Source organism: Choristoneura fumiferana, chromosome 20, assembly GCF_025370935.1.
Source record: "Choristoneura fumiferana chromosome 20, NRCan_CFum_1, whole genome shotgun sequence".
NCBI classification, from domain to species: Eukaryota; Metazoa; Arthropoda; class Insecta; order Lepidoptera; family Tortricidae; genus Choristoneura; species Choristoneura fumiferana.
The window spans coordinates 9,477,577-9,490,392 of record NC_133491.1 but is presented as its reverse complement, the minus strand read 5'-3'; the positions used below and the strand labels follow the sequence as shown (position 1 = coordinate 9,490,392).

Here is a 12,816-nt window from a genome sequence, read left to right as displayed (position 1 = left end):
AAGATCTAGGTAAGCTAGATCGATTGGTCGCCCCTGAAAATCCCCACGTAGTAAGTTTCATCGAAATCGTTACATCCGTTTCCGAGATCCCCATAATGTCTACTTGTCTAGATTTTATTAGATATAAATATGGTCATTTTTATGAACTGTGTCTACCTTCCAAATTTTGTTGAAATCAGAGAGATATTGTCAGGGTACAACAAGACGTCAATAAATCTAAGAATCTAAGAAAAAGGGTAGTTTTACTATCACGTAAAACTTGTTACCGTTGAAAAAATTCAATACCTTATTTATTTAATATACACAGTCACATTAACTATCACGCTGGTCGTGTTTGTAAGTGATGTATCAAATAAAACAAAAGTGAACACGAAACTAAACGGAAAAAATAAGGAAAGATTTAATAATAATGGACCCGAACATGGACAAAGAAAATTTAAAAGCGAAAACAAAAATACCATTACCTGTAGCTCCCTTGCCCGCGCTGCCAAATCACTTGTTAAAGAAGGTCAACGAGAGACAGCCGTTGAACACTTTGGCAGGTCCCAACACTCGAAATGTTGCAAATAGTGTTGAACAATACCCGCAAAGCTCGGCTGGCCCAAGCAATGCGAAGAGCAAACTCATAAACAACAGACCCAAAAGCCCATTTATTAAAATTGATACAAAATTTGTTACCATGCGGCGGGGCTGCGATTTTTCAGAATTTAATGTTGCAGCGTACAAAGAAGATACGAGAAGAAAATCTGTACCAAGCGTCATATGTATCAGTGATGATGAAGAACACGATAATAATGCGAAGGAAAATTACTTCTCTGATAAAGATGGACATGTTTATCGGAAGGCGTCTACAAGTACGCCAGCTTACTATAATCTCCATACATTGCAGCCAGCTAGAGTAAAGAATATAAAGCGTAGCTTAAAGAGACCTCATAGCAGGGAGCTACAGGGTGTGTCACCGCTGCCTAATCGAACAAAGGTTGATGATGGTAGGGTCAAACGAAGGCTGAATTTCAGTCAATCTGTACAAGACAGACTGCAGTCTCCTGATTCATGTAAGTACAAAGATGTAGGTATAGTCAATTTTATTGTTATGTCGTGATTTCTCATTTCTGTGGGCTATAGTCTTTCTTTCTCGTTTTAATTTAAGTCGAGATCCGCTGCAAATCTGAATACTATTTCATGGTAGCCAAGCAACTGTTTTCTTCGTCTTCAAGCATGTTGAAGTGCTGTTAAATTCTTCTCCGCTGCACTTATATGTATATTCATTGTTCCATTGAACATTTGCTAGTGGCTGAGCTACACACAACACTAAGCAGCGAGCTTATTTGGGCAATTTTGGATTCTTACAACATACTTATTGTTATTCACAGTTGTAAGTGGTACTGCAGTTGCTATGACATGATCATTAAAAAAAACATCATTCAATAATTGAGACGTTCTTACGAAAATAAGCTACTTAGTCACTCACTTTGCAGATTGACGTGCACACTTATTACTTTTTCTATATTTAACAAGTTCTACCTTTAATTACGTCTTTACTTAGCTAATGCATCATGTTCTTGTTCTTATATTATTTAATGACCATTTTTTGTTTATCTTCACTTCTGTGAGGACGAGCATTGGCTCTGTATTTCTATTGTTATACTAGTGTTGCTTCGACCCAGGAAACTATTCTCTACCAGCCTGGAAAGTTAAGGTTTAAATTTTTAACTGTGATTCTGTGTCTAAACTAAGTTTACGCCATTTGTAAGTAGTGGTAATGATTATTTGATTCAGTTCACTTACAACATTTTGTAAATGTAGTAACGCATTTGTTCTATGATCATCGGTAGTTTTAAAGTGTTATTTATTTGAGTTGAGTCGCCTTAAGGGCCAAGATAAGGTCCTAGCTTTTATGTTTACTTGTTTTTAGTCTAAAATGTACACACAAAATGTGATTGGGTATTTACTTAGTTCAAATAAGTTCATTTTATTTTTTCAGTACAAAAAGCATACATGAATAATTTGGATCGGGAATACCTATCAGATATCCTGACCTATCTCCTTCTAACAGAAGAGAGGGGTCCAGTTGTTACGGGGATAAAAAATGAGACCCGAGCCTGCGTCATCAACTGGCTTATGAAAATCAATGTGAGTCTTGTAAGTATTCTTATAGTAGCACGATGGATGTCTCACGCTGCTGAGCAAATGACTGTTCTGCTGGCTGGCCCAGCAGTGAATCGGATGTATTCAGTAGACGTGTATTACCTAATGCTGTTGTTCTAAAGATTGTACTAAATTCTCGTGGGATCTTCATTTACATCGTATGAAGAATTTTTTTTTTTTACGTAGTGGTTAAGATTTGGTATCCCGTGGGAATATTATATGACATAGTAGCCTTTTATGTGTTAATGTGAGATCCAGTCAAGCATGTTTCACCCTAATATATCTAGGTGGTTTAACATGAAAGAATAAACAAACGAAATTACGCACACATATTTATACACACATGCACACGCATACGCACGCACGCTATAGACATGCACATACTTTTTGATAATTTTGATATTATTTCTAAACATCGATGTTCATTGAAATCAATTTATGAATTATTATGTAAATTTCTTTCCTGTAGTAAAAAATCTGAGAAAAATACCTAAATTACCTAACTCACCCAATATTATATCAGATAAACTAATCATCGTTGGGGAATTATTTGATTTGAATCAAGCTGATTCCGTCCAACAGCATACAGACGGCAACCCAGCGGTGCTCCAGACAGCGCTTCGGTACTTAGACTCAGTGCTGGCTTCCAGTCGTATAACTGTTGAAAACATGCAGTTAATCGGTGCAACTTCTTTCTGGATAGCAGCCAAGATGCACGGCCCTGTTATCTCGGCAGGGAAACTTGTGATGTATTCCGATTACGCGTTCGAGGTGAAAAAGCTGTTAGAGGCGGAGAAGATCATACTGAGCAAATTGGTAAGAGAAAATTGAACTGAGGGATTTTTTTATAATAAATGTATACCCAGTGTTTGCTAAATGTCTTAAAGCAGTGATCTCTTTTTTTGGACACGGTACCATTTTTTTATTTCAGTACTATTAACAGGAACCACAAGGTTGAGAAGAATCTGTAACTATCAAAAATAAACTAAGTACCTAGTTATTAAATAAATAATTAAATTTTCAAAGGTTTCATTATTACAATCATTATTTGTTATTGTTAATTTAGCATTTTTTAATTTTTATTTACTTGGCAAAAACATAAAATACATAAGGCCTTATTCTAAAGTCTTATTCTAAATACTTTAACATAAGGACTTCATTTAATTACAAAAACTAATAGGTACATGATTATTGTACTTTCTAATTTCTTATTAAATAACTTTATTATTGCAAGCATTTTAATATTAATTTAATTGCAAGTTTTCCATATGTATAACGACATTTTAAATGTATAATTTATTTAATTATAGACATGACTTAAGAAATATTTTTCTTATTTTACAAAAAAAATTTGGTAGTATGAATTCGCATTATAAGCGTTAATTTTTTTTTTTAGAAATATCCTCGCAGTACGGTAGTGGCCCATGATTTTATATATTACTTTGCTTGGTGGTGCAACAACGAAAGCCCAGGAGAGATCGAAGTGGCTGCCACGTTCCTGTGTTTGTGTGGAATGATGGCAAACAAGGCCTTGTGCCAAGAGTATCCATCGGTGATAGCGGCTGCGTCCGTAAAGAATGCCTTGCTGTTATTGAGGAAGAAGGAGTTGATGCCGCGGTTGCAGAAGTGTTCCATGTAGGTTTTATGTTAACGCTAGACTTGATCCGTGGTTTCACAAGCGTAAATCATTAGAGTCCCTAGTACGCTCGCGTCTCCATACAAACGTAGTTTCGTTCTAATTTAAAAGCAACACTACAGGATCAAAATGCAATTTTGCAACTATAATGGGAGCATAAAATAAAATATAACGAAAAAGAACAATAACGAATTTTCATTTCTCATACAAAACTTAATATTAATGTGATTTTATTATGTTATATTGAATATGAACGAAAACTAATTATAAGCAAACCATTATAGTCGCAAAGTTTTATTTTGTTTCAGTGTGTTATTTGTAAATTAGAACGAAACTACTTTTGTATGAAAATGCGATCAGCGGCGAGCGTACTTGCGACTCTAAGGTCTATATAACATATAAAGTACCTATAGCAGTAGCAATTGAATTGAAGTTCCTAGATTTCACTAAAATTCACATCTACGAGTAACTTTTGATTCTTCCCGATCCTGTGGGAATGTCAAAATAAAAGTAATAATATAATAGGTATGTAATAATAATAATAAGCTATACATGATACTGAGCTAAGTTAAGCTTATACATGATGATGTTTATTTTCTGTTTTTAAATAATTTTATTCTATTTTCAGTTTCGTAGCAGCAGAAAATAAAGCCACAAACATGTCTCACATGTGTGCCCTCCTTCGCCAGGCAGTTCGTACTATAGCCTCGCCGAACTATTCGTACAATTTCATTATAAATCAGTACGGAATGCCCCCGAAATACGTATCTTACACTATTGTGACGGCAGCCAATGAAATAGCAGTTATGGACACTAGAAGTACAGCAGGCTGTTCTAAAACATACTCAAGAGAATGAAAAGATAGGTCTGATACAGATCAAAACTCGTGTGTATACAGGGTCGGTCACTTTCTGAATAGTAGAGATAACAAGTGGTTAAAATGTTGTTAGAAAGAAAGAAAGAAAGAAAGAAAGAAAGAAAGAAATCATTTATTGCCACAAAAAAATATAAAAAATAAACAGTTGAAAAAGAAAACGTACACTAAACCTAAACAGTAAAATAGATTCTTGTGGCAAAAGGAGCGGACTCAGCATTTGCTGCATTTGTTAGAATGCTGGTAGTTTACTTTTTAACTGGTACTTTAATTATAAGATTTTACAGGACTGCATTTTTTAATATGAAATCACGAGTGAAACGATGTAAATGCTTGAATTTGCTTTTATAAGATAGAGCGTGGAGTGTACCTAATGAATGGCGCAAAGATAGTTCGTTCTACTCGTTATTATACCTTCTAGTTGAAGTTAAACCAATACCAATAATTTACCAATTTATACCAATTTATACCAATAACAATAAAAATAAAAAACTTATGTCAAACTTTAGGCAAGAGAATTATTAAACTTTAAAAGAAAAAGACTGATTAAAACATGTAAAACGGCTTCGGATGGAAACTTCAATAGCTTGGAGTTCAGATTTGCTTTCACTAAAATATAAATATAATTAAAATAGATGTTTTTTTTTAAATTTTAGTTTCTGTGTAATTTATTGTTCTATACATAATGTTTCAAATAAATAAATACTTTATATTAGGTTTGTCCTGATGGAAAAATGGATGGATGGATGTGTAGAAGAATAAATTTGATAGAAAATGTAAGACTAAAGGAAACTTATTTTAAAAATAAATGTCTGTAAATAGTTTATTAATTATTATTTATTCATTCACATCAGGTTAAGCTGGTTATTTGACTGAATTAAACTGAAAAATAGCTAATTTAATATTAATTTAACGGATTAAATTCAGATTGACTAATGAATTATTATTATACTTAATTGACCCAAAGTTTGTATCGTCTTGAAAATAATGAATAATTAATTTAATGGATGACATTGAAATGAACTACATATATATATATAACTGTATATCAGTCAGTAAGTATGTCATAATTGTGAACACTGGAAGACAAGAATTTGCATAAAGATTATAATGATGGAATATTTAATGATCTCTTCTTGAAAAGTGATTATTTAGCCACCTTACAAATTTTGATGTCGTTCAGTATCTGTAAATAACATCCTAAAAAAAAACATTTTTAACATTTTGAAAATTGTGCTGATAACAGAATATATGGAATTTATCAAAATAATTCAACGAATTAATCAGAGCAACCAACAATTTTAAACGTCAATAATTAAATGAAAAATCTTTAAAATTGTTCTTTAATTGCTACCGAAACACATGTTTAAATTTGACAGGTGACTAAAAATCACTATGCATATTTTAGTAGAAAAAGGTTCTTGTAAATGTGTAACAAACTAAAACGGAATAAAGATTTTGGACCATATCATGTTTATTATTTAAATCCAAAATAGTTTAAAAAACATATATATGATTACATGACGCGTACATTTATTAGGAACATTAAAAGAGGAAAAACCGTAGAGCAAACCTGATAAACTGGGCAGAGAAACCTAACTTGATAGCGAGATATTCATTCACCAATGCCTATGAAATATGCACCTTGCTACTTGTAATAAAAGGTCCAGTTTGATACGCCTCGCTAAATGACGCACTTTGTCAGAATTAATTGCCTTGTTTATAGTTCGCATCAAGACCTCTGAGAGGTTGCACCTGTTTGTAGTAGCTTGATTTTCAAGTTAAAAATACTTTACTTTTGAGCTTGAAGCAATGTAAGTTGTGATTTTAAAATTCAATTATCAAGAATAGTGTGCGAGTGAAGTTTACCAGTGTATCGCCAAGATGAAGCTACAGAGTAAGTTAGGTTATCTCTAAGGTTCAGGTCATTGTTTGAAGTAAGCTATGACATTTTAATCGGTTGATAAACCGGTTTTGATGAACATAGTATAGTTTACCCTCATTGTTTGTGTAGTTACTTACATATGATAGAGTTAGCTTAAACATATCAAAAAAAGATGAAATTTAGTCGGGTTTGCGTGCTGAGGGTTCCGTCCAACATTTTAAAAAAGTAAAAATAAGTAAGCCTGTAAATAGAATTATGGAAGGTATTTGTACAGTAAAAAACAAGAAATCAGAGCACAAGTAAAAAAAGTTTAGTTTTTCAATAATCAAAGAGTTTTTCATTGAAATATTACAAAATAAACAAAGTTTTTTTTGTGAGTGTGTTCCGAGTCCTTGTTTTTTACTATACACCTATTCCATAATTCTATGTCAACGGAAAGTACCCTATTGCTTTATAACTACGATGTTTGTACAGTCGAGTTCATAAACCTGTGAGCAAAAATTTTATCAAAAATATCTGAACACGGCTGTATTGTTTACGGCGTAGAAGCGTGTTTAGATATTTTTGATCAAATTTTGCTCACAAGTTTATGAAATCGACTGTAAGAAGTACACTTTAGGTCGGTTGAACTTACAAACTTTTTTTTTGCTTGCAAGATACCTTAGTGTTTCATTTATATTTTAACTTGACACATCCATCCAGAAAATAGTCCTACACACTGACATCCAGACAGCCAGACAACGAAGCGATCCTTTAAGGACTCCTTTAAAGATAAGGATTTTTTCTTTTGAGGTTTTTGTTTCATTGACCGCCGCGTCACTTATACGATTCTCATTATGGTATCCTATATCCTATTGTTTCAGTATTTTTAATATGCAGCTTTTCACTAAGAATTCAGTCACAACGTATAAAGCCTACTGGAACATATAATGGCTACCAACAAAATCCAGACGCGTTATACTTTACCGATAACTTACCATCAAACTTGAACGTTAAAAATGAAAACTTACAAAGACGTGATGAATCACAAGGAAATACACAACAGAGAGAATTACATGGTGCTAATGACAGCTACCTTCGGGCTCAACAACCCCAACAGAACCTATTCAATCAAAACTTGAACCAACACAAAATTCTTAACTATCCAAGCAATCAGAATTTAAACCAAAACCAGAACGAATATCTTCATAACAATCAATTTTCACATCAAAGTCCGAATATCAATTATCCATCTCGACCGGATCTGGATGTTTTGCCACCATTGTATAACAGTCAAGACTACTATAACTATAATAATGTTCTGAAAAAACAACAGCAAGATGATATTGATGCCATCAACAGATCCTCAGAGATCCACGTAGTACCTGTAACTCAGAGGAATGCGACGCAGGACGATTTAAAGAAAGTGTCAATGGCTACTTCTATCATTGGAATTAATATGATAAAGGTAAATCTATCCTTTAGATTCTAAAGTTTTGTATGATTTCTTAATTGTTTTGGATAGGTATTATGATTCTGGCTATTGATCTTTTTTAAAGTGAAATATGCCTAGTTCATGTGATCAAATAAAATAAGCAATAAAAAACATAGCTTCTGTTCAGATTCGGTAGAAACATCAGGTGATTACAAGTAACGTTCTTTATAAATGAACGTAATATTAATTAATATCCTTCATATTCTGTAGTCTTTTAGCCACGAAAAATCACTTTCAATCACGCGTCCAATGACTTTCACTATTATCATTCCAGAGAGCTACTGAGACCCGGTCTAACGTAGTGGTGTCCCCATTTTCCGTAGTCAGCATGTTGGCACTTCTTCAAGCTGGTGCAACTGGAGAGACCCGGCGGCAGGTCGCTGATGTACTAAGGATGAGCCCCGAGGTGTCTGCCGCGGCTTTCCATCTGATGAATACGGAATTTCAGGTGAGATTTTATTAAGTTCTCGCTTGTGGGGATCCAGGGTTGGCGCTTACCACTTTTAAAGAGTAGTAACACAGCGGATTCTTCCAGGGTTTTAGGATCGATGTCTGTCACAGAAAGCTTTGATGACGCTTTTGGTTTGTAGTTTTAGTTTAGTTCAGTATTTTCTTTTAGTTGCATATATTAATAATGTCTTTTCGCTTGCCATTGAAGTATTTATTCAATTGATAATCTGACTTCGCACGCAGTTCATATTCCTTGCGAAGAAAATAAAGTGTAGGTTTATTTTCAGAAATACTTTAGCAAATGAATATAAACACTATAAAGTTGTTACGAGATGCCTAAGTTACTCGTATTGTTAGCAATCATTGTAAGAAAGGTCAATAAAGCGTCGCAATTATCCTTGACAGATGTTGCATCCTCAATAGTCTACCTACCGGGTTTCTTTTCACAATTGTCATCAATCTTAAGATGTTTTGATCTAATGCTGGCATTTCACCTAGGAGTTGCGTATTCGCATCGCGCTATTGACGTCTTCATCGCTAACGCTATACATAGTGCAACTCAGGCACGCACAAATGTTTTTATGAATATGCCAAATGAAGTGCAAAATAAGGTATATTTGTTATGGGTTGTAGACCCTGATTCAATTGAAGATAGTGAGAGTAGACCGAACACGGTCTTCACAACATTAATATTTAATTCACCCGCAAATTCTTCAGTCTAACCGTGATCATATCATGATGCATGCAACTGCGTCGGAATATCGGGAACTCGTTGAAGGTAAGGTAACTTAATTTAAAGGTACTTAAATTCACCGTCTACATCCCTAACAAATATATCTTTTGATCCAGTAATCAAACTCAACTTGACAAATATTATCATGTGAGGAGCAAACCATCGAGCACATCTTCCGGCGCTGTCCCCTTCATTCCTACCCCGGACCTGCTGAAGACTTGGACGATCTGACTCCTGACGTAGCTGCCTGGCTTAGCAACCTCAAAGCTGTTCTCTGATTGCCCACATATTTATAATGCCATACGACTAAATAAATAATGTGAATATTTAAGCGTGCTACTTTTTAAATTATAGCTGTCTCCAAAAATTACAGAAACGGGGTGCGCAACGTAATGTGCTCAACATAGCTAGCAGTATCTTTGCTGCAGATGCGTTTGAACTCGGACGCGTATTCAAGGACAGTGCAATTCAAAACTTCGGTAGCGAGGTGTCAAAAATAAGTTTTGCAGACTCGAACGTAGCTGCTCAAAAGATCAACGGATGGATCGCTCGTAAGACCAATGATCAAATTGACAATGTGGTGTCACCAGGTAAGGAAATAAATTTAACGAAATAATTATAAGTACCCTGTCATTGAGACACGGACATTAGATATCATCGGATACGAGTAGCCCAGTGATTGCTAACCATGACTATGAGCTAGATTCTAGCTTGATATCCTAGGATATCCAGTGGTTAAATAAAATTTAAGTCCTGCTGTTCCCAATGATGAACATTTTGCTCATCTGGTGTGTTTTAACAAGTTCCAACTTTTTCTAGTGACATTATTTCAAGATAAATGATTACGCATAAATATCATAAGAAGCACTACTAGGTAAATTGCTTTCTTCTCACGATACAGGCTAAAATTAGTGTAACACCCACTGCTTTAAACTTTACTTTATTCTTATAATATATATATATATATATATATATATATATATATATATATATATATATATATATATATATATAGATATATAAAATTATTTCGGGGATCTCGGAAACGGCTCAAACGATTTCGATGAAATTCGGTATGTAGGGGTTTTTGGGGATGAAAAATCGATTTAGTTTGGTCATATCTCTAGGAAAACGTTTGCTATCGAGTTTAGCCCGAGCGAAGCTCGGTCGCCCAAGTACTATAATTATTATTATGGAAGAATGTACTTGGTTTAGTGTTAAATTTTTGGCAATATTGCTCGAAGAACTGACTATTGGGGCCAAGTGTTCTTGAGTGGCGACCACACGCCGGAAGACGCAGCGTGGGTAGATCCTGGTGAAGGTTGTCGGACTCCGTTTAATGCGGGCAGCGCTGGACTTGATTGTGACGTTTTTGGAGAAACCTTATGTCGTGGACGCTTTTGGGCTAACGTTGGGATAAAATAAATTACTTCTTATTCTTATTAATTTCAGATTCTGTTGATATCAACACCCAACTAGTGCTAGCCAATGCAATATACTTTAAGGGCTTATGGAAGACTATCTTCAAGCCTGAATTGACGAAGAATAAAGAGTTCCGCTTAAGTAATGGCCAAAAGAAGTCCTTACCATTTATGTCATTGCGAAGCAGTTTCAAATGTGTATTGGACACATCCATCAAATCATTAGTTGCTGTTTTACCATTTGAGGTAAGGACTTGTTTAATACTACCTAACACAGAAAAAAACCCAGCCGTAGCAGTAAGTACAAGTTGGATCTAAACTATGCTCTGAGAGCTCGAGCTCACTCATTGGCCTTTGACACCGATCTGATAAGAATATCATTAAATTGGTATTTTTATGTAAACACGTTCGCGTTTCACTCAATACTTTACTTACCTATTTTAAGAATTTGTGTAGAACGTGAAATGTAATATAAATAACAATTAGAATTTATATAACCACGGCTACTATCATAATATTCCACTAGTATTATAAATGCGACAGTTTGTAAGTCTGTTTCGTTTGTTTGTTATCTCATCATCATCACGCCTAAACCGCTGAATCGATTTAGATGAATTTCGGTATACAGATAGCTTGAGTCCCGGGAAGGACATAGCGCTGCTTTAATTTGATAGTGACACGACTCAAAATTCTAGGGCAGAACATTTTGAAATATTCACTATTGAATCAAACTTCAATTTTAACGCTCCCTTTATTTTGGATTGTGTCACAGCACAGTCAAACTAAAGCAACGAATAGGATTTTTTAATCCCGGAAAGTTGCATAGCTCCCGCGGGATAGTGATAAACAAATTCTACGCGGACGGAGTCGCGGGTAACGGTTAGTTGATAAATATGTGTAGGTGCTTAATTTACAGACATCGTTTTATTAGCTTTAGATTTCGGTGTAGAAGTAATTTCAGTAAATTATTTCCATCTTTCTTTTTTATTCTGCTTTAAGAATAAAGGTTTATTTTTGCTTACTATTTTTTTATTGACAGGGTGAACAATACTCTCTAGTTCTACTCCTACCTCAGCCCAACTCCAGTATCGCAGCGATGTTAGAATCGCTTAATGGGGACAAACTCGCTGAGTATCAGAACATTCGTGCAAGAGATACTCTTATCGAAATTCCGAAGTTCACCGTCCGTGGCAACATTGACTTGTACCCCATTTTTAATATGGTAAGTGTAATTTTGAAGATGGCTAAACTTACATTTTTATTTTAGAAAAACCAATACATAGATGTTTATGGTATTCTTTACCATTATTAGTCAATAAAGTGAGGCATACTTGACAATTACTTTACAATTAAATACATATTATAATTCAAATCCCAAGAAATTAGAACGAGATTTTTGAGTTAGGTATTTATGAAAAAGAGATACCTTTATTCAGAATTAGGTGATTTTGCGCTTATGATTACATTTAAATCATCCGTCGAATCAAAGATTCTGGTAATAAAATCCACACAAAAGTGACCAAAAAACATAGGCACTTTTTTCTATGGAACAATGAATTGGTGTAGTAATCGTCATTCAGTCTTTATACTATTCATTTTGAAAAAAATAAATAGGTAATTGTTCATTTTGAAATTTAAATAATATGATAATGATAAAGTTTACTGGTATTAGGTACACGTCCGTATAATGACCAAGATATGTTTATGCAAGATGGTAAAAACATCGACTTACATTAGACTGTTTAATTTATACAACAAATATTATTAATTCCAGATGGGCATAACAAAAATGTTCTCTTCGGCATCAGAGCTCACCAACATTGGCCTATATCGTTCCACTTCTCCGCAAGTGTCGTCAGCTGTCCACTCCGCCATGATGTCCATAGACGAGCGAGGTGCCACAGCTGCTGCGTCATCAGTAGTTACAGCCGTAGCTTTATCGTACGACCTTCCGTCAGTCATATTCAGGGCAGATCGGCCATTCCTAGCTGTGCTGTGGGACAACCAGCTTAATGTGCCTTTATTCATGACTAAGATCGAGGACCCGTCACTGTAAAGTCGTTTCTTGCCTTCATTTTATACTCATTATATTTCATAAGTACTTTTAAGTGTTGAAGAAGCTGTAATCTCAGTTGCTGTAATCTCAAAATAAAAAAAACATTTGTAATTTCCTCTTTGTTTAATTATAATTAAAT

The 12,816-nt window shown here is 34.5% G+C and overlaps 2 protein-coding genes across 3 annotated transcripts; both read left to right on the top strand.

Moving 5' to 3' along the window:
- The first annotated feature begins 279 nt into the window (after positions 1 to 279).
- Positions 280 to 5,122, top strand: LOC141439003 (uncharacterized). Of its 2 annotated transcripts, none has more exons than XM_074103104.1 (5): positions 280 to 1,055; positions 1,985 to 2,133; positions 2,731 to 2,964; positions 3,545 to 3,783; positions 4,413 to 5,122. In XM_074103104.1, exons 1-5 carry the CDS (start codon positions 410 to 412, stop codon positions 4,639 to 4,641), a joined length of 1,497 nt encoding a protein of 498 aa, XP_073959205.1. In that variant the 5' UTR covers positions 280 to 409; the 3' UTR covers positions 4,642 to 5,122. The 2 variants fall into 2 exon arrangements, with proteins under 2 accessions (XP_073959205.1, XP_073959204.1); XM_074103103.1 differs by having other exon boundaries at positions 1,985 to 2,142.
- A 1,251-nt stretch (positions 5,123 to 6,373) lies between these two features.
- On the top strand, positions 6,374 to 12,792 carry LOC141438999 (antichymotrypsin-2-like). The gene is made up of 7 exons (XM_074103092.1): positions 6,374 to 6,555; positions 7,407 to 7,990; positions 8,292 to 8,465; positions 9,574 to 9,790; positions 10,653 to 10,867; positions 11,661 to 11,843; positions 12,396 to 12,792. The coding sequence occupies exons 1-7, from the start codon at positions 6,543 to 6,545 to the stop codon at positions 12,675 to 12,677; spliced, it is 1,668 nt and encodes a 555-aa protein (XP_073959193.1). The 5' UTR covers positions 6,374 to 6,542; the 3' UTR covers positions 12,678 to 12,792.
- The last annotated feature ends 24 nt before the right edge of the window (positions 12,793 to 12,816 follow it).

Coding starts and splice junctions, on each gene's coding strand:
- LOC141438999 (XM_074103092.1), top strand. Junction 9,791..10,652: donor TGACAATGTGGTGTCACCAG/GTAAGGAAATAA, acceptor TATTAATTTCAG/ATTCTGTTGATATCAACACC. Junction 11,844..12,395: donor TGTACCCCATTTTTAATATG/GTAAGTGTAATT, acceptor TATTAATTCCAG/ATGGGCATAACAAAAATGTT.
- LOC141439003 (XM_074103103.1), top strand. CDS start 410: ATGGACCCGAACATGGACAAAGAAAATTTAAAAGCGAAAACAAAAATA. Junction 1,056..1,984: donor ACTGCAGTCTCCTGATTCAT/GTAAGTACAAAG, acceptor TTATTTTTTCAG/TACAAAAAGCATACATGAAT. Junction 3,784..4,412: donor CGGTTGCAGAAGTGTTCCAT/GTAGGTTTTATG, acceptor TTCTATTTTCAG/TTTCGTAGCAGCAGAAAATA.